Below are 21,785 nucleotides of genomic sequence, written 5' to 3' on the forward strand. Positions count from 1 at the left end.
ATTGTCAACAAACCTCATGACAGTGAGATCACACGGTTACTCAGCATATTGGAATGATCCTATAACGTCTCCTCTGCCTTTTCGCTGTCATTTTTTAAAAGTTATCTCTCCTCAGGCTCCACTCACTTTTTCAGGTGAGATGGAAGCAGTAAGTTTCTAGGACAGATTTGAATGTGGTGAGGCGGCAACATACTGGTAGAAGAAAGTGCAGAGACAATGGTGGAAGTAGAAGATGAAAAGAAAATTGAGGCTGGTATGACTAACAGGGAAGGAACAGGAAAGGAGGCGAGGTCAGAGATGTTGGCAGGGGCTGTGTCATATAGGAACTATGTGACAGGGTGTACCAGCCCTGCACTGGTGTAGCAGGGGTTAATCCTTCTCTTTGGGACGAAGAGGCCACAACCCCTCGGCCCTGCTGGGCATGCTCCAGTTGGAGACAGGGTATAAAAGGAAACAGAGCTACTCAGTCTGGGTTGACCGCTGGCGAGGAAAGAGTTGAGCTGCTGGCTCCGGTGGGAGGACCGCCTGCATTCCAGGATGCAGAGGCAAGGCAGCCAGAGGTAAACCCCAACCCTCAAGCTCAAGATACCGCAGAGAGTGGAGACACCGTGGGAACCCAGAGACGGCAAACTGCAGAGAATCGGGTAGGAAGTGACCCAGGGAAACTTTGCAGAGAATAGGTCATAGAACCAGAGACCAGCTTGGCATGTTTCGGTAGAAGCTCCACTGAGCTGGTGGCGGGCTACCCCGCCATCAACAGGGCCCTTTGTTGGGACCCAGTGGAGAGGAAGGGCCCGGGTCCCCCAACTCCTGCCACCACCCACCCCGGGGTGATGGCCCAACTCACCAGTACTACCGACTCTGGCCACTAGGCTGCACTGCCTAATTGCAAGGGCTGAACTATTGACTCTTGCCGCTAGGCTGCACTGCCCTAATAGCGGGGCTGTGCTATTGACCCTGGGCACTAGGCCGCACTGCCCTGATGGCAGGGGTTGCTCTATTGATTCTTGCCGCTAGGCCGCACTGCCCTGATACCAAGGGCTGCGCTATTGACTCTTGCCGCTAGGCTTCACTGCCCTGAGAGTAAAGGATGAACTGTTGACTCTGGTTACTAGGCCACAGGCATGTGACGCCCCTCTCCCTCACCCCTAAAGGGTGACAGGGTGTACCAGCCCCCCGACAGACTGGAATAACAAGAAGTTCGAATTTGATGCTGGAGAGACATGGCTAAAGCACCAGGGAAGAGGGACGATTTTTGCAGCAGTATTTTGGAAGCATTTAACTGGAAAGGAGCTAGGTTAATATTGACAAGACCACTGTGATAGCTGAGGTGAGAGATTTGTCCTTTGGGACAAAAAGGAAGGGGACAGAGTTTAGAAATGTTGTGGAGGAAAAAACCAGCAGGATTTGGCTACAGCCTGGGTGTGGAAGGACAAGGAGAGGAGTTAAAGATGATCTCCTAGGCTACAGGCCTGGCTGACAAGGAGGATGGTGACATTGTTAGCCATAATTGATAATGGAGGGAGTTTGAAGGAGGAATGATGATGGTTTAGTCTTGGCTGTGTTAAGCTTGAAGTGATATTGAACCATCCAAAAAAGATATCAGAGGCAGCAAGAGAAAGAAGACGGAACCTCCAGGGATAGATCTGGAAGCTGGGTACAGCTGATCCAGCAGCAGGGCTGCGGTGAGGAAGTTAATCCAGCAGTTGTAAACAGTCCAGTCAGTGACCTGGGGAGTGGGGAAGGAATATAGGACAGAACCCACCACACATGCTTCATACAGAGCAGCAGACACTCATCAGATTGCAACGGATTTGTGATCATAGTTATTTAATATTAATATCTGCTTAATAGTTTACTTTTCCTGTCCTGTGCACCATTGCTTTGGTCTACAGCTACTCTCTACTTCATGGTTTCTTACCCCAATATGCATGGGCAGGGGGCTGGATAGCATCATCTCATGAAGATAACATTTGTGGCCAGTGAGCAATCCCCTTGGGTTGCTAATGGATTATTCCCACATCTGAGAATGCTGTTAAGAAGCTTCTGAAGTGGAACATGAATCCAGCTGTAACAATTACTTACTGCTCAAATTTCCTACGCCGGGTCCCAAGAGTTTCACTACTGCCTATTAGCAAGCTGACAATGAAAGGAACAGTTGTAAATCTCAAAAGCAATGATAAGCTGGATGCTCCTGAATGAAATAAAGAATAACTAACTGCAATTTAAAAATAGACTCTTGAACCTTGATCTTTTAAACTGAGTGATGCCAACAGCAAGCCAGTGGCTACAGAAGAACATAAATTATAACCATTTCACATATCTTGCTTTATGGGTTTCCATCTTTCTTGGAGCTGGATGAGGAATGATAGTCAATGGGTTGCATCCAAATGTCAAGCCAATATATCACATTTTTTTCAAGCGTGACCATATGGAAGCCGGGTAACTGAGAACTTATGAAGAAGTAGGAGAGTCCTAAGTCCTAACCCTGCATTGTTCTACTGTCCTATTCTGTGGTTTTCAGCAAAGGAGAGACAAGAGGGAATATAGTGGGGAAATCTAATAAACATCTTAGATGTCTGTATACTAATCCAAGAAATATCAGGAATAAACAGGAGAACTAGAAATACTAGTGAATAATCACAATTATGAGATAATTATGACAGAAACTTGGTGGGATAATTCACACCACTGGAATATTAATATAGAAGGGTACAGCTTGTTCAGGAAGGACAGGCAGGGGAAAAGGAGGAGGTGTTGCCTTGTACATCAAAGATGTATACATCTGCACTGAGGTTGAGATAGTAGTGGAAGGCAGCCCTGTTGAAAGTCTCTGGGTAAGGATAAAAGGGCTAAAAAACAAGGATGATGTCATGGTAGGTGTCCGCTATAGACCACCTAATCAGGAAGAAGAGGTGGATGAGGTTGTTTTTAAAAACTACTAACAAAATCATCCAGAATACAGGACTTGGTGGTGATGTAACACTTCAACTACCCAGACATCTGTTAGGAAAATAATACAACCGGGAACAGATTATCCAAGAAGTTTTTGGAATGCATTGGAGACCACTTTTTATTACAGGAGGTGGAGAAAATGACTAGGGGAAAGGCTATTCTGGATTTGATTCTGACAAATAGGGAGGAACTAATTTAGAATTTAAAGGTGGAAGGCAGGTTCGGTGAAAGTGATCATGAAATGACAGAGTTGATGACTCTAAGGAATGGTAGGAGGGAAAACAGCAGAATAAAGACAATGGATTTCAAGAAGGCAGACTTTAGCAAACACAAAGAACTGGTAGATAAGATTCCATGGGAAGCAAATCTTAGGGAAAAAAGTGTTCAGGAGAGTTGGCAGTTTTTTAAAGAGACATTAGTAAAAGCCCAAGAGCAAACCATCCCAATGAGTAGGAAAGATAGGAAGTATGGTAAGAGACCACCCTGGCTTAGCCAGGAGATCTTCAGTGACCTGGAACTCAAAAAAGAGTTCTACAGAAAGTGGAAACTAGGTCAAATTACAAAGGATTAATACATATATATAAAACCCCACAAGTATATAGGGACAAAATTAGAAAGGCCACAATAAGATTAAAGTACCTCAGGATAATAAAGGTAACAAGAAAGCCTTTTACAAATACATAGAATCATAGAAGATTAGGGTTGGAAGAGACCTCAGGAGATCATGTAGTCCAATCCCCTGCTCAAAGCAGGACCAACACCAACTAAATCATCCCAGCCAGGGCTTTGTCAAGTCAGGCCTTAAAAACCTCTAAGAATGGAGATTCTACCACCTCCCTAGGTAACCCCAGTGCTTCACATGAGAAGCAAAGGGAAGACCAAGGACAGGATAGGCCCTTACTCAATGAGGAAGGAAAGACAATAACAGAAAACACATGGCTAAAGCATTAAATGCCTTTTTTGTTTCCATTTTCATCAAAAAGTTAGCAGTGACTGGACGACTAACATAGCAAACATCAGTGTAAATGGGGTAGGGTCTGAGGCTAAAATAGGGGAAAAAAAACAAGACAAAAAGATGGAAAAGTGATAGAGGAAAAAAGTCAGACTTGCTGCACACAGAGTGAAATCTTGGCCCGCATTAAAGTCAATGGCAAAACTCCCATTTACTTCAGCAGGGCCAGGATTTTATCCCTAGGGTCAGATTTTGGCTGACTTTATTTAGGTTCACAAGGTGAGGCGCTGGCACAAGACTCCATCCCCTGATCACCAGGCCACAGTGTAGATCAGGGGTCAGCAACCTCTGGCACGTGGCTCGCCAGGGTAAGCACCCTGGCGGGCCGGGCCAGTTTGTTTACCTGCCGCGTCCGCAGGTTCAGCCGATCGCGGCCCCCCACTGGCAGTGGTTCGCCGCTCCAGGCCAATGGGGGCTGCGGGAAGCAGCGCGAGCCGAGGGATGTACTGGCTGCGGCTTCCCGCCGCCCCCATTGGCCTGGAGCGGTGAACTGCGGCCAGTGGGAGCCGCAATCAGCCGAACCCTCCGGACGCAGCAGGTAAACAAACTGGCCCAGCCCACCAGGGTGCTTACCCTGGCGAGCCGCGTGCCAGAGGTTGCCCACCCCTGTACTATAACCTTTTCAATGGTTGCTGGAGTCTCATTGCAACACAGACTTCCTAAAGTCACAGGAGGGGTCCTGAGTCAGCCAGAATTCTTCCAAGAGGCTCTTGCTGCAATGTGGGCTCCTACCAGAGAGCTGTGCCATTCAGGTACCATCTAGCCAGGGGTATTCACCCAATTCCCACTGAACTTCTGCCTTTCTATATTTCTTAGCATTTGTCTTTTAGACTCCCTCTCACTCTATTAATTAAGCATGACCACAGTGAGACTAGAATGTTGTTGTAGATGAGAATTGTCGAATTGCTGCTTATGTGCTTCATGTAACTGAGTAAAATTGATACTTGAGGGGGAAAGGTACGGGAATGCCACAATGCCAGATAATATTTTAAAATGCCAAGCCCTGAAAACCCTGTTGTAAAGCTAGGTTAAAAACAGAGTATTCAACTGAAAACTTTGTGTTGAATCTGAGCCAAGCTTTTGTAGGGTGATAAAACATTCATAGAAGGATTGATTTTTTTAAAAAAACCATTGGCCTCTATCTGTGGATGTCTCTGCCCATATTTGTACCTGCAAGTCAGCTGCTTAGATATCTAGATGACTTAACCTGCACCTCTTTGATAATTGCAGGTCTAAAATGACAGCCATAATTTTTTGAACTCACAGAATTGTAGGTCCAAAAAGGAAGGCCTGATATTAACATAGGGGTAAAATATCAGGTCCACAATATACCAATGGCCTGATCCAAATTGTATTAAGTCAGTGTGAGTCTTAACATTAACTTCAGTGGGCTTTGAATCAGGCCTCAAAGTGTATGTCTACACAGCAAAGAAAAACCTGCAGCTGGCCTGTGCCAGGTGACTCGGGCCTGCAGGGGCTTGGGCTGCTGGGCTGTTTCATTACTGTGGATGTCGAGGCTCGGGCTGGAGCCTCGGCTCTGGGACACTGCCACCTTGTAGGGTCGTAGAATCTGGGCTCCAGCCTGAGCCCGGAAGTCTACATAGCAATGAAACAGCCCTGCAGCCTAAGCCCCGTGAGCTCGAGTCGGCTGGCATGAGCCCTCCGTGGGTTATTCTTTGCTGTGTAGACATACCCTAAAGATACAGATTTAGCATAGACTTGGATTGCTGAAAGCATTCCTTTCTTTTAGAAACAAACCATTTCGTGAAGTACAGCCTGAATCCCAAGAAAACTAGTGCCTCCCCGAGTAATAAAAACTAAGAACCAGGAACAAGAAACGGAATTTTAAAATAAACACAGAACCAAGAACCTATAGAAGATCAATCCAAATTTAGTAGCTCTCCTCTCATCTTCAATAGACATCAGTACTGTTTCTTGAGGGTTCTGATCAATCAGAGGATTAGTGATAAAGAACTTGGAGTAATTGCTACTATCAGTGTGAGGATTATTAATCATTGCATCAGTGTTTATACAGGACTCTAAAGATATCAAACATGAAGTAAGTGTTAAACATTATTAGTTATCACTTTTTATTGAAAAGTCCTCGAGTCTAGCTGCTTTAATATGTAAAAAGAAATGTGCAGCCAAGTGTAACTTTACTTTGTATGAGAGACGGTGTGGACTAGTGGTAGGACACTACAGTGGGGCTCAGAGGTCTGTGTTCTCTTCCAGGCTCTGTCACTACCAGCTGTGCAATCTTGAGCAAATCTCAATGACTCTGTTTCCCCTCCTGTAGCTCTTCAGAACAGGGACTGTCTCTCACTGTGTTTGTACACTGCCTAGCACAATGGCATCCCAATTTTGGTTGATGCCTGTAGGTGATACTCAATACTAATAATGTGACACATTATAAGTCAATACAGGTTCATTTTGGCTTTCCAGGAGACTTCAATGTAAAGTGTATGGCCTTGTCCGGTAAGGTACTTAAGCATGTGCCCAAGTTTGAGCAGGAGTAGTTCCACTGACTTTGCTGGGACTACTCACATGCTTAAAGTTAGGTATATACGAAGGGAACATGCTGGTTGAAGACCTTATTTAATCATTTTTGTGGTGCTAACCCACCAAGCAGGAAACCTCTCTAATAAAATTCACTTGCACGAATCATAGATCTTGCAATATATATTAAAAGGAGAGAGGGGAGAAAAAAAGGAAATTAGAATTCTGATCCTTATTTTCCTAGACTGGTGTTTTTTCCCATAAAAAAAAAAGCATAGTTGGAGTCATGGTGCGCTGTGCGCCTTTGCTCCTATTGTTTGCATCTGCTACAAGTTCTGCTCTCCAATATTAAAAAACAAAACAAAGCATGATCCTGTTTTCTGTGGCCCTCAGGAGAAGTAAAGTGGCTGATCAATCTGGCCTGCCAGCAGCACTGACCCTTTGAGAGATGACTCATAAAGTACCCTGTCATGGGGAAAATTAAAAGGGAAGACGCCAATCTAAATTCTATTACTTTTATTTCTCTGATGATTTTCTTTAAATGGGTGGCCTCAAACTCATCTCTTTCATTAGCTGTCTTTGTTTTTACTCAGCATGTCATTTTTTTTTTAACAGTAAAAGAATGCCATAATCACCTAAATAAAAAAAAAAAAAAAAAGAACAGAGAACTAAAAACATCGGTTTCCAACCTGAACATTACAGCCATACCCTTTCTAGAACACTGGAGCACACTGCTATAGGATGGCAAGGGCCAACTTTACAATTATGAATAATGCAAAAACTGCCTAGACTGCATACAGATCTGTATGTTTTTTGCAGTCCTAGTCAGTGGAAACAAAACTGGGCAAACAACAAACGCGTTTAAACAAACTTGTTGCTAGCCTGGCCCAACTGTGTTTCCCTGACCAATGTGAGAAGGGATTTTTGGTCTGGGAAGCATATTATAAAACCTTGCTATAGAAAGAGGAGTAGCATGTGTACTGTTTACTTAGATTGGTTCATTCTCCAAGTAAAATATATATTTCTGTGGAGTTCAGGGTAACTGTGCTGGCACTTTGCTGGCTACAATTAAACAGAATTACTACTAATGCTATTCAGATCGCAGGGTGAAAAGGGGCATACTTTATTGAAGCACAATATGATTGTGTAACACAACAGAGCATTTGCTGAGTCCCTGTCCCCAGACAAATCTAATTTTGGAAATGGTTCCAATATTTTCCTTGAACATGCACAGAGTATTTTGCTTATGAGCTAAGACTACTTCTGTTTTTAATGACCAAGTCTTAATCTAGGGTCAAGTCCTGCTTGCCTTACAGATGATTTCATTAGGACAGCTCACGTGAATAAAGGCTAGCAAGATTTGTCCTCTTATGTTATTGGCATCTATCCCAGATATGGCTCAAATGTTATCCTATGTCACCATTACAGTTCTGAAATCAGAAAAAAAAAACCCCTACAGTCTTAATACTCCAAATAATTTAGCTATATTTTTACGGTAAATTCCTGGCCCATTCAAGGCAATGGGGTTTTGCCATTGATCACTGGGGATGGAATTTCACTTGTAATGGTGAAGACGCAAATCAATGTAAAATTGTAATCTCCTCATTCAATGATTTTTGGCATGATGAAACATTATTATTAACACAAAAGCCTTGTTTTGTGGCAGTTAAGTTTTCAACAAGACATACCGACCCCCAACAAGCCCTTAAAAGCATGGAAATAAGTTAAGGGAAAAGCCTCCAGCATTCTTGCCCACCTTAACATCACCTAAAATGCTGTCATTAACATACTCTGAAATTCCATAAGACATTCACTTCCATGGCCAAGAGATACTGAAAAGCAACACACATCCCAGCTTCATCCAACTTGCTCAATATCCAAAACCTTAATGGTGACCACCTGCTCTCTTGTAACCACATTGTAGCAATTCTTGCCGCTACATCGTCTCTTCATTTGGAATGTTAATCCGTCTTAACGTCACCATTAAGGTTGAGCATGAGAGCATGAGTTAGATGAAGCTGAAGTTGTGACACTTTCTTGGAGCGCCCAGAACTATGGGTGACATTTTTACCCCTTTGCCTTAGCAAAAGAGAGACTTGCTGGAGCTAAACCGGGTGACAGCTCCCTGTCACCCCGGTCTGTAAGCCCACCCCAGACAAACATCTCAGGACTCTGAGCCTCTTTGAAGAGCATTCTCCTGTGGTATCCAGCCCCTGTCACTGGATGCTCACAGTAATTACCAAGTCCACTACTTCCAAAGAGAATGTACTCATCAGTTTACGTGATTCAACTCAGAATTCACACATGATAAAATAAAGGAGAATTTTATCAACAAAGAGATTCAAATGACACTGAATAAAGGCAGTAGAAACAGATATGGTTACAAATAAAAGAAAAGTATAGCATGCTTCTAGGAGACACTAGACGTAAGTTAGACAAAGCTTTTAGCTTGCTAAAGTTAAGTTTCTCACCTAAAGCAGCCTCCCAGCATCTCTAGACCCCTTAGCTAGAAGCCAGCTTTCATGGATACAAAAAAACCTGACCTTTTTGCTCTCTCAAAGATGGACAATGAAGTGTCCCTTTGGTTCTCCTTATATTTCTCATAGTTTGCGGTCTTTATTTCCAGAGTCAGGAAGGCATTCAGACTCCAGTGTCTTCCCATTCTGATTTCACATCCGCCACTCAACTTTTCCGGTTGACTTACATGTAAATGTGGCTTCCTTTGTGTTTATTTCACAATGCCTAATTTACATTAATAACTACCTTCCCTCGTGTCTGGAAGAAAACAGTAAGTATCCATAATTCCTCATAGTGTTAATATATACATGTCAAAATGATATTAATGACCAATGTGTTCGTGGCTTTTATTTGATACCTTACAAGACACTCTTTATAGATAAATACTATGGTGTAGTGTGTCAGGCCTGATAGAAGCTGTTGAACCACCCACAGGCTGCTGTGTCACAGAGGTGTGTAGTTCTTTTTGGTATCTGTTGGAGACTGTCTTGTGGAGTGAAGTTATTCCATTAGCTTCACTGAAGTTATTCTTGATTTACAGCAGTGTAATTGAGATCAGAATCAGGTCCAGCTACTCAAGCCTTCGGTCCACTGAATGGTTTCATGTTATTTTACTTGAAATAATTCCAACTACAACATTGTGTCTTTTGTATCTCAGAATTGCTGATATGTTTTAATTGTATTGCCAAGGCGATAACTGAGTCAAAGGATCAGTTTCTGATAGTGTGACAATAGTAACAGGTATGACATCTTACGATATCCTTATGGGACAACATGCCTATCTGTCTTCAAGAAGACTCATTAGAGGGATGGTCTTTTTCAGTTTTCCTCTCGGATTTTCGAAGGTGCCAAAGGGAAATTCAGTGGGGGTTGTGTGCCACCACCTAACTTCCTTTGGTATCTTTGAAACACCCAGCCTGAAGGCACATGCACACACAAATGCATATAGATATAGTTATTATATGTAACACATAATAGAAAATAAAGCTTGCATAATTACATTGGAAATGCCAAAATTAGGGTTGTGCTCACAACCTTACCTCTGCCCATTTATACGATTATATTACAGTCTAGTAGATGACCACATAATTCTCAGATACAATATAATATGATTTCCCACTAAAATCTTACACTAATTTCATTTTCATCACAGTCCAATATATATTTAGTGATTTTCTTTTCATATAAGTTCCTATCTCTCTACTCAATATCTTAGGCTCCATGTACTATAAATTTAACAGGAGTCTTTCCCTTTGTAGATATATGCACGTTTATTATAGTAGTATTTCACTCAAAGGAAAATAAATGCACTCTTAATAGTGCCTCTTTCAAAATATTTCTTGATAGATATCTACAGAAGAGACGAGTCAAACTGATTTGTATTTTTCCTGTGATCTGCTCTCAAGCGACTTTAAAAATTCAGCTTCTACTTTCTCTGAGTACTGAATGTACATTAAAATATTTTTTCAAAAACTGTTTTTAAAAAGTTTTTTTCCAGAGACAAATGAATTAGACTTTGTGTTCAAAATGTATAGTTCCACACATTAGATTTGATAATTATCATTATACCTCAAAAGCTGTATAAATAAATTGAAAATGGAATTTTTCAGTGAGATGGCATAAAAACCTTGTGTTTCCAAGTACAAAATATCTAACTGTATTAAATAGGAACAGTGTATTTACAGTAAAATGTATGACTGAAGCACTGCTCATAACGAGATGGTAATTTAAAGAGTTAATGTTGTAATTTAATTCTAAATTATTACTTTACATTGTTACGTGCTGCAAATGAGGCATTAGTTTGGCTTGCTGGGTACTTTCCATGAGCTGGCATACAGAGAATAGCTAATACATCATTCTCCTAAACCCTCCACAAGTGTATTTAAGGTTGTATAAAATACAGTAGAAGCTGAATCAAGCCTTTAACCAGTTAACCAAAACCAAAAATAAAACACCCCTTTCCTATGAGGGCTCCTCATGTGATTTTTTCAAATGAGCATAACTGGTTTTGTCTGGAACAGAACTGTCCATTGCACCACAGTGAAGGCTATTTCCATGCCACATTGAAACCTCAGCTATTCTCTTGGGCTTTTATTTTAAAAAATCTCAAGTTTAGGGTTTTTTATTCTTTTAATAATGAACAAAAAAAAAACCCCAAAAACCCAAAACTATATTTTTACATTCTCCACCCAAGAACTACTCAAGTTTTACTCAAACATTCCATAAAAACTTACTTTTGAACAAAGACCAAGCTTGGAAAATTGAGCGAGAATTTCACTAAGTTATGATCAGCTGGGAAGAAGACTTTCATAAAAGAAATCATTTTGAATCCTTAACTATAACAGTCACAGTATTCCTGCAGAAATATATTCAGGAAAATAAATGAGATAAAGCACTGATAATTCTATCCCTTTGCATTAGCCTGGCTTTGTATTATCTAAAGTTGCTATGTACTCTTGCCTCTTTAGCCTACAGGTTATATCAGTGTCTGTCTGGTCCAGATCACCCTTTGAAGAGCCATATGGGGAGGGAGCATTCAATGCAGAGGCAGGAGTTATATCTCCACTACACCATCCAGCCACCTCTGCTTGCTTCGTGCATACAGCCTTCCTCTGAATTTTGGTGGGGAGAAGATGAGGCTGGAAGCAAAAGAGGGCAGAAGGCTACAGCATCTGCATGGACAACTCAAATTTCCATGTGGAACTCCGGGAAGGTGATAATATGGCCAGGAGCTGGATCAGCTACCCACCATGGTTTATATTCCATGCCCCCAATGGGAGAGAGCCACACTGCGGCAGCATGGACAGCTCCCAGTGAATACTGGGGTGCTCTTCCCTCTATTTCTGTGAGATCTGAAGACTTCCTTCCACTCCCTTGAGGGGACAGTTCATAGCAAACTCCATGAATTCAACCTCAGACTTTTCCTTCTCCTTTTCCCCCTTCTTACAAGTTTCTCCACAGAAGTTGGCAAACCGGCCCCAGGAATGTAAACGGAAACTCAAGGGTCAATCCTGCGAACTGCTTAGCATCCACTGCAGTCTGCGGAAGTAGCAGTGATTCCACACCTTGCAATTAACACTTTCTCGGATCGAGCACTCATTGCACAAGGATTGTTTTTTTATTGCCATCTTCAGAAGATCTTCGTATAGACTTTTCTTGCTGATGATTGATGGCAATGTGGTAAGCACTTGAGCTCAGGAAAAATAATTACAGTTTGTGAGGAGGAAATTGTTTAAACAGAATGAAACTGCCAATCTAAATTTAACTGTGCCCTTTAAACACATTCATTCTTCCTACCGCTCCTACACAATTGCTATAAATGTGTCACTTTTGTTGTCTAGAGTTTTAGACTCTTAATATCTCTTTGATGGAAACTAAGTATCCCACTTGCCTGGCTTCTCTTTTCCAATATGCCCATACGTTAGGGATCACGAGTTACAGAAGCCAGGTTTAGGCAATGCAAAGAACTGCTATTTTTCATGATCCCCATCGCTTGCCAAATTTCACTTCTGCTCTTTCTGTATTCCACAGAGCTAATTTTAATAACAATAATGACACTTTCTATATACACAGCAAATTCTTTCAATCTCTATTTTAAGAAATGATGCTAAAATTTCCAAAAGTGGCTGTTGATTTTTGGTATTGCAATGATGTGGGTGTCCAATGTGAGACAGCTTGGGTGTGTTTTAGAGAGGTGCTGAGCTCCTGTAACTCTATTTGATTTCAGGGGTTTTGAAAGCTCAGTATCTCTGAAAAATCAGACCCAAGGTATCTCACGCTGGGTGCCCCAAGACAGAGACCACTCAAAATCAATGCTACTTTTAGAAAGTTTGGTCTAATTCCTTATAGAGAAAGCCTCACCCCAGTGAAGTCAAGTGCAAAACTCCCATTGTGACCTAAAGTTTTAAAAGGAGAAGTAACATCATACAAGTTTGTCTTTTAAGATTTCTGTTTGCTTGACTCAGGCATCCCTTTAGGTTGGAGAAACATGTTTTTAATTTAAACTCCATAAAAACAAATACTAGTTTAATTATGGGGTGGGTGGGAGGTTTCACAATGCTTATGAAACCCCAAGTGCTTGAAAGCCCCATTTGTAAAGCTCAGTAAATCTTAAACACCACTGACTTTGCTTCCCCCCTTTTCCCAATAATACTGTAGTTGATAATTTTACAGCACAAATGAAAAACTGATGAAAAATTCTAGTAAATTAGGTTCTTGAATTCAGAAATTTGCAAAAGAGAGCCCATAGTAGGTCAGAACCTATAGTAAGCCATAGCTGTGATTTATTTTGCTAATCTGGAATTTGAAGAAAAACTTTATATTTTAAAAAGATAACTTTTAAAGAACTTTAAGGTGATTACGTCTTTAAAATATAACTGTGCCAAATTATGATCCCATTCTTCTCGTGGTAGCTTAAACATTTTCTATTCATAAATGTCTTATCGGCATATATAGAAATCTACCTTTATGCCTATAATTGACCATATTATAAACGTAATTTAGATTATTTTTACTGAATGTAAATAGGGAATTCATGCAAGGATTTAGGCCAAGAACCAACTTGCCAATATATACACAAACACAGACTCTTTCTGTTTTAATTTAATAAAATATCTGTTTTATATATTGGTCCCTAAAGCAAACTAGTTAGCAGAAAATGGACCAGAGAAAGTTGTTCTAGGTATTTTAAGTAAACTTTAAATCCACTTAAACTTACCATAGGTTTAAAATGTGTTTCAGATCTATGGCTGTAACACTTCTGCAGTTTTTCTATTACCTGAATTCTGAAAGGTGTGTATGCGCATTCATATATATATATACACACACACACAGAGCTTCCCCAAGCAACCGCACTTCTTCTGGTGTTTGGACGGTTAGAATTAGACTTGGTAGAGAGATTGGTGGGCAAAGTGAAGGTGAGGAGTGATCAGTGCAATTTGTCTTATAGATATACCTGATCTGTCTCGCCATTTTTTTATGATATATAATGAAACTCTGTGGTAGAGACTACCATGTAATAGTCTGGCTATAGTTAGAAACTATGGTATCTCTGTATAGTGCAGTAACTAGACATAATTGTTCACTTTTTGATGGTGGCTACTCTATCTTGATCTTCATATTGTAATAAATAGTTGCTCATTAAATACCAATAATTATATAAATCGTTCAGGGTAAAATTTTCTAAAGTGCCTGTTTTTCTTAGGCATCTAAATCACATGGCTTTTCAGCGGGACTTTGGCTCCTAGGTCATTTAAGCACTTTTGAAAATGTTATCTTCAGTCTTTTATACATGCATAATAGCCAGTGGAGATAGGGTGACCAGATGTCCCAATTTTATAGGGACAGTCCCGATTTTGGGGTCTTTTTCTTATATAGGCTCCTATTACCCCCACCCCCTGTCCTGATTTTTCACATTTTCTGTCTGGTCATCCTAACTGGAGACAAGCCAGCACCACGGTTTCAGGACTGGCCTCAAAATAGGGCACATTCTATCTTTGACACATCACTATCTCCCATAATGTTAATGGGTTTCATGCATGTGCACAAATGAGAGAATGGACCAGCATTTGTAAGAAAGCTGGATCTTAGTTAGTAGTACCCCTACCAGGCCCTAAAGATACACTGCTAAGGTTTGTGTACTAGTGGGATTCAGATCTTCCTCAACATCCTCACCACATTGCCATTTTCTTCAATTGCAGTGGTTAGTTAGCACCTTTAGGAATTCACAATGAGCTGGAGTGTGTGATTTGCAGATAGACCTGCCAAAAGGATGGTGTGGAGCTTGCACCACACACGTTGCCTCTCAGGATTGTACCTCTAGGACTTCTTGGTGTATCTAAGAGGATGGACAGCCCTTTGATTAAGGCACGAGTCGAGGGCTCAAGAGAGCAGGGTTCAATTCCCAGCTCCTTTCTGTCTGACTGTGACTACTTAATAACTTTAAAAATCTGGCCCTATGTGCCTACAGATAGACACCTATTTGGATTTTCAAAAGCACCTAGTAGTCTGTCTGCATCTTTAGGCATCTAAATATCTTAAAATGGAAAAAAATCTGGCCCTTAGTCTATGTACATGAGCTACCCATCTGTAAAACGTGGCTCATACCACATCCCTACCTCACAGGGGGCGTTGTGAGGGAAAATACACTGTGAGGTGCTCATGATGATGGAAGCCATACCAGTACTTAAGCTAGTTAGTGAGGGAATAGGTACATTATTCCTCCCTAGTGCGCTGACCCCATTCTGAGGGCTAGTGTGAGAAGGCTGGGCCATGCTCCCCCTCCCACCTCCCTTTCAGGTGATTTGCTCACTGAGGGAGGAATCCTTCTCACAGGGACTACTGATGCGATGAGCAATGGTGGAGGGCAAGCAAGGGGCAGAAGAAACATCTTATGACCTCTCCTGCAGTGCTTCTTGACTGCTTTATAGATGGTTTAGCGGAAGACCTTATCTGTGCTGAGTGGCTCTGCTAGTGGTGGAAGAGGGGAAATGAAGCCTCCAATTACTGTGCCCAAGGAACAGGGCAGGATTCCAGTTTAGATCTTAAGGGAGTGTTAGGGAAGATGCCCTGAACTAGCTAGCAAACTAAAGCCTCAAGAGGGCATAGAACAATCCCCCCTCTGGTTAGCAGTCATGTCATCTGCAGCATGAGTTGGCCAGAGGCTCATGCTGCTCTTTTGCAAAGTGTGCTCCTTGCATTGCAGTATCATTGGTAACTCTGAGTCAAGCTGCCACACTCCATTTATATCACTTTGGAAACCAACATGTGGCCGGACCTGGTCCGCTACCTGCAGTGCCTATAAATAAAGGGCAGTGTTGCCCTTTGTGTTGTAGCCTGTTAGCAATTGGTAAATTTGTTTCCAGGCATTTGAGATCTCTCAATAGACCGACTGGACCTTTACCTTCCCACCTGTCACTTCTGTCTACACAATGTGCTTGGAAAACACGTTGCACTAATCCACCTTACCTTTTGGCTGGCAAGCCTCCTGAGGCATCTGTTCTCAGCTCCAGGGAACATTCAAAGGCCTTAAATCTGATCTTTTAGACAGCTGCACTAATTTGACTAAATGGGCTACAGAAGGGGATGGGGAGAAATCTATAAAGTATTTGGCTGACATTTGAAAAAAGAGGTTGGATGTTTTCTTGTTAACCTTTAGAGCAGCACATTACATAAATTGTGACAGTGTTCCCAGATTAAATGGGACTGTATTCAGGCATCATGGAGCTCGCTTCTAGATTTATCACTCCAGCAAATGAATTCTACTGTAAAGATTGGCAATATATCTTTTAAAGAATGCTGTTTATCTCATTTGGGAACCTGAGCACTAAATAATAAGGGGCATGACTGAACCATCACAAAGATGGGTAGACAAGAAGATTCAGTAGCATCATTTTCCTTTGGCGAGGGGAAAGTGTTATACTGTAGATAGCCTCCTAAAAAATAATAAATTTCTCTTACCACTTTTGTGAGTGTAGAATAGTTAACAATATCTGTGCAATTACACCCTTTGCTTAATTAACATGACTGTGGTGCTACCAGTATTCCCTATACTATGGTAATGTTAATTACTTGCAAAGAAGCAATTGTACAGATTTTAATGACAAACAACTGCACTGCTGTATCTTAAGTTACTAATTACTATTCTGCTGGAAAGCATTCACTTTGAGCAACTAAATATAACTAATTTATGTCTAAAAGAAGAGGGTTTGAGGTACAAATTGAAGTGGTATAGTTGATTCATTTAATTCAGACCCCCTCTAAAAATAAATTATAAACAGCCTAAGAGTAATGTCTTTGGTTTTCTAAGATATTTGAGTCCAATGCCTGCAGCAGCTAGCTAAGTGGTGAGAATTTCTTTGTAGTTTTCCAAAGACTGAATCATAGAATAGCATGAGAAGTTGTAATTAAAGGGCTCAGTTTTGATTCCATTAAAGTCAATGGGAGTTTTGCCATTGATTTTTAGTGGCAGCAAGGTTGGCTCTTGAATAGTTTAATTGCAAGATTATGACTGCCAGTTGTAAACTGGATGTACTGCAATGATTCTGTCTTGCCACCTCCTGCATGAAGTCCATGTCTTGCCTACAAATGCAATAACATCTCTGCCCTGAAACAAAGTTCAGCATATATCAAACCTATGTACTTTCTATAGGTCAGAAACCTGGACCTCTTACAGACAGACTTAGAGGGGCTAGAGTCATTCCATATGTTGTGTTAGCAAAAAAACCCTGACCATAAAGTGGTTGGACTTTGTGTGGAATGCCATAATCTCCCAGAGATCTGGCCTTCCTCCAATCACTCACTTAGTTCAAAAGCAGCATTGCATAGTCTTTGGACAGTTCACCAGGATGGACAACAACATCCCAGCACACTGTGCTCTCAACGCTCCATCGATGCAGGAAGGGGTGCACAACTTGACCCTACCTGGCATCACCCACGGGGCTACCTCACAGATTCATGAAGTCACAAAATTGAGCCAGATCTGGGAACTTGACTCTATGATGCCTGGTACAATGCCATCAACTATATTCACTCTGGCTAGCATAACAGTTCTCAAGGATTGGCAACCTTTGGCACACGGCCGCCAAGGTTTGTTTGGGGCCAGTTTGTTTATCTGCTGTGTCCGTAGGTTCGGCCGATTGCGGCTCCAACTGTCCGCGGTTCGGTGTCCCAGGCCAATGGGGGCTGCGGGAAGCGGCGCAGGCCGAGGGATATGCTGGCCGCTGCTTCCCGCTGCCTGGAGCGGCGAACCGTGGCCAGTGGAAGCCACAAATGGCCAAACCTGCAGATGGGACAGGTAAACAAACCGGCCTGGCCCATCAGGGTGCTTACCCTGGCAGGTCGCATGCCAAAGGTTGCCGATCCCTGCAATAGAACTATGTGCTTTTAGTTATGATGAATAATGAACAAGTCTATAAAGCAGAAGAATCCTCAATGTCATAATTAATGTCATTTCAGAGCTTTTTGAGATCCATGTTTTGTCTGAAAGTGGGAGAGGAAAAAAATAATGTAAAAAAGTTGGATACAATGGAAAACTTCTAAAAGACCTGTATGTTCTAAGAAATAGCTAGAGTGCTAAAAAAAAAAAAAAAAACCTGGCTCACAATCCCTAAACTTTCCATGACTCCTCCAGTACACTCCATTCAGCAGTGGTAATTTCACCTACTTCATAAATAACAGTTGATTAAATCCTGCAAGCTGCTAAGCACCTTCTAGGAGGTGCTGAACTCTCCCAATTTACATTAAATTAAATTAGATCCCTCAGGATTGGACCATATATGAACATATGCAATAACCCCCCCCAAATACTACATTAAAATGTACTTGTTGCATTTATTTTTGATAACTAGTTTTGTTTGAATGATTTGCGATAATATTCCATCGTGTGCTATAAAGGCACTGTAGTGTGCTTTGTAATGACTAAGAAATGTTAATAATATGATAGCTCAGTGCAGGACTTGACTATTAAATCTTTGAGATAAGGGGAGAGATGAATATTTGTGTGTGTACTAATTATAATTGTGCAGTTTACCAAAGTGCAAATTAGTGAGTTTTTACTATATAATGTGACATGTAATATAAATGTTCAAAATAGGGCTGTCATGCGATTTAAAAAATCACGCCTGATCGTGTGATTAAAAAAATTAACCGTGATTAATCGCACTGTTAAACAATAATAGAATACCATTTATTTAAATATTGTTGGATGTTTTCTATATTTTCAAATATATTGATTTCAATTACAACATAGAATACAAAGTGTACAGTGTTCACTTTATATTTATTTTTTATTACAAATATTTGCACTGTAAAAAACAAAAGAAATAGTATTTTTCAATTCACCTAATACAAGTACTGTAGTGCAATCTCTTTATCATGAAAGTTGAGCTTACAAATGTAGAATCGTGTACAGAAAAAGACCTGCATTCAAAAATAAAACAATGTAAAACTTTAGAGTCTACAAGTCCAATCAGTCCTACTTCTTGTTCAGCCAGTCGCTCAGACAAACAAGTTTATTTACATTTGCAGAAAATAATGCTGCCTGCTTCTTTTTTACAGTTTCACCTGAAAGTGAGAACAGGCGTTCTGATGATACTGTTGTAGCCAGTGTCACAAGATATTTACATGCCAGATGTGCTAAAGATTCATATGTCCCTTCATGCTTCAACCACCATTCCAGGGGACATGCCTCCATGCTGATGACAGGTTCTGCTCGATAATGATGCAAAGCAGAGCGGACCGACACATGTGCATTTTCATTATCTGAGTCAGATGCCACCAGCAGAAGGTTGATTTTCTTTTTTGGTGGTTTGGATTCTATAGTGTCCGCATCAGAGTGTTGCTCTTTTAAGACTTCTGAAAGCATGCTCCACACCTCATCCCTCTCAGATTTTGGAAGGCACTTCAGATTCTTAAATCTTGGGTCAAGTGCTGTAGCTATCTTTAGAAATTTCACATTGGTACCTTCTTTGCATTTTGTCAAATTTGTAGTGAACGTCTTCTTAAAATGAACAACATGTGCTGGTCATCATCTGAGACTGCTATAACATGAAATATATGGAAGAATGCAGGTAAAACAGAGCAGGAGACATACAATTCTCCCCCCAGGAATTCAGTCACAAATTTAATTAACACATTATTTTTTTAATGAGTGGCATCAGCATGGAAGCGTGTCCTCTGGAACGATGGCCAAAGCATGAAGAGGCATATGAATCTTAAGTGCATCTGGCATGTAAATATCTTGTGATGCCAGCTACAACAGTTCTCGCTTTCAGGTGACATTGTAATTAAAAAGCGGGCAGCATTATCTCCCGCAAATGTAAACACACTTGTTTTTCTTAGTAATTGGCTGAACAAGAAGTAGGACTGTGTGGACTTGTAGGCGCTAAAGTTTTACATTGTTTTGTTTTTGAGTGCAGTTATGTAACAAAAAAAACCTACATTTGTAGGTTGCACTTTCATGATAAAGAGATTGCACTACAGTACTTATATGAGGTGAACTGAAAAATACTATTTATTTTGTTTATCATTTTTACAGTGCAAATATTTTAAATAAAAAATAATATAAAGTGAGCACTGTACACTTTGTATTCTGTGCTGTAATAGAAATTGATATATTTGAAAATGTAGAAAAACAATCAAAATATTTAATAAATGTCAGTTGGTATTCTATTGTTTAACAGTACAATTAATTACGATTAATTTTTTAAATTGCAATCAATTTTTGAGTTAATAGTATGAATAAACTGCAATTAATCGACAGCCCTAGTTCAAAATGTTACTAAAAGCATACTGGCACAACAGTAAAGATGAATACTACATACTACTGTAGAATTAGTAATGCTAAAGGTATATAGGAGGGATGGGACCAAATTATCTGAACATGCCACAGCTTTGGGAGACTTTGGTTCTGAACTTTGTGGCTCAACCAGCACTCCAATAAAGACTTTAGAAAGAATAAAATAAATAGAGTATACTACCTATGCGCCAAATCCTACAATATGACTACTCATGGAAGTGAGAACTAGTTGCTTGAGAAAAGCAAGAACTGGTCCTATTTCTTTGTAAAATAAGATTAACTTCCAGTAGGATTCTCTGCTGTGGAGGAGTTACATTTAGCAGGGCAAAAAAGCAGAAATGCACGATCCCTCTAGCCCTGAGGACTAATCTTGTTGAAGGTTGCAATGTTTCCTTATTTTATCTGTATTTACTGTAGAAAGTTGGTTGGGTGATGGTGACTAATAGCTGAACATCTGGACAGAGTGACCTTTAAAAGCCTTTAGTCATTACCGTGCCCAATTAAACACAATGTCAACAGAAACGTTCACATTTTGACTTGACTGGTATAAATCAGTTTGCAAACTATGGTGAACATTACCTTTCTGGCTCATTCTCCTATAAATTGGCTGAAAGATGACCAGAGTTTGCCTGAGCTCACTTGGGACCTGCAACAACACAAACTCTCTGAGGCTGATGTTCATTAAGTCCTACCAGACCTGTCCCTTTTTCGCTCTCTCAGATTTTGTGAACCCTTGGGCATTTCAGATTAATTACATAAAGGAAATCCTTCCACTGTCTCTTAATCCAGACCTCCTCTTCTTCCCCAGAGAGAAGAAAGGAATCCTTTTCATTGTCATTCATTAGTTGGATTCCTTATATAAAAAGCCCTCTGCATTTAGGTAAATTATTCCAAAGTGAACAGTGGATTTTTTACAAGGAGGAGAGAGTGGTAACCTCCCCACCCCCCAGCCGTAGAAGTGCCTAGCAAAAGGTAATTTAACATTTCAGCACCATAAATCCTAGGAAAAGACAATTTCATGGTTCTATTAATCTGTGTTCCATGTTAACATGAAGCATTTCTGGAAATTGAATAATAGGGCATTCAGTCTGGGCACTCTCAGTAGCCGAAGAATGCTGACAAGATGAAGGGAATTCAGAGATGATAAAAAAAAAGTATTAAATACCTAAAGGGGCTGAATGATTAGGAAAGGAAAAGAACTAAATATCGGCAGCTTGGCTAAGCAATGAGTGAAGCAGGAACAAAAGTATCTGCAAGTGTCTGAAGGGTGTAAAAACCCTGTAAAGGAAGACAATTATTTAAAGTGGCATGAAGGTCTACCACATGAAATTAATGTTATCTCAGGGCTGGACAGTGGCTTTCCCCCACAGGCCCCATGTCTGGGGCAGTGTGTAGCTGAGCTACTGGATGAGCAGATTGGGAACCAAACTGTATCCCAGAGACTCATAATCTGTTTCCAGGTCTCCTCCTGGTCTGGAGAAGTATCCTGCACCAACCCTATAGCTGTCA

At 40.8% G+C, this 21,785-nt stretch overlaps 1 protein-coding gene across 1 annotated transcript in view; it reads left to right on the forward strand.

Moving 5' to 3' along the window:
• The first annotated feature begins 216 nt into the window (after positions 1 to 216).
• The window catches only part of HGF (hepatocyte growth factor), a 116,963-nt gene continuing 95,394 nt past the window's right edge, over positions 217 to 21,785 (forward strand). Inside the window, exon 1 of the mRNA XM_026648899.2 lies at positions 217 to 290. Within this exon, the coding sequence (XP_026504684.1) occupies positions 217 to 290 (74 nt within the window). The remainder of the gene's footprint in view (positions 291 to 21,785) is intronic.

The sequence above is a fragment of the Terrapene carolina genome, unplaced genomic scaffold (genome assembly GCF_002925995.2).
Source record: "Terrapene carolina triunguis isolate 2854851 unplaced genomic scaffold, T_m_triunguis-2.0 Scaffold68, whole genome shotgun sequence".
Taxonomy (NCBI): Eukaryota; Metazoa; Chordata; order Testudines; family Emydidae; genus Terrapene; species Terrapene triunguis.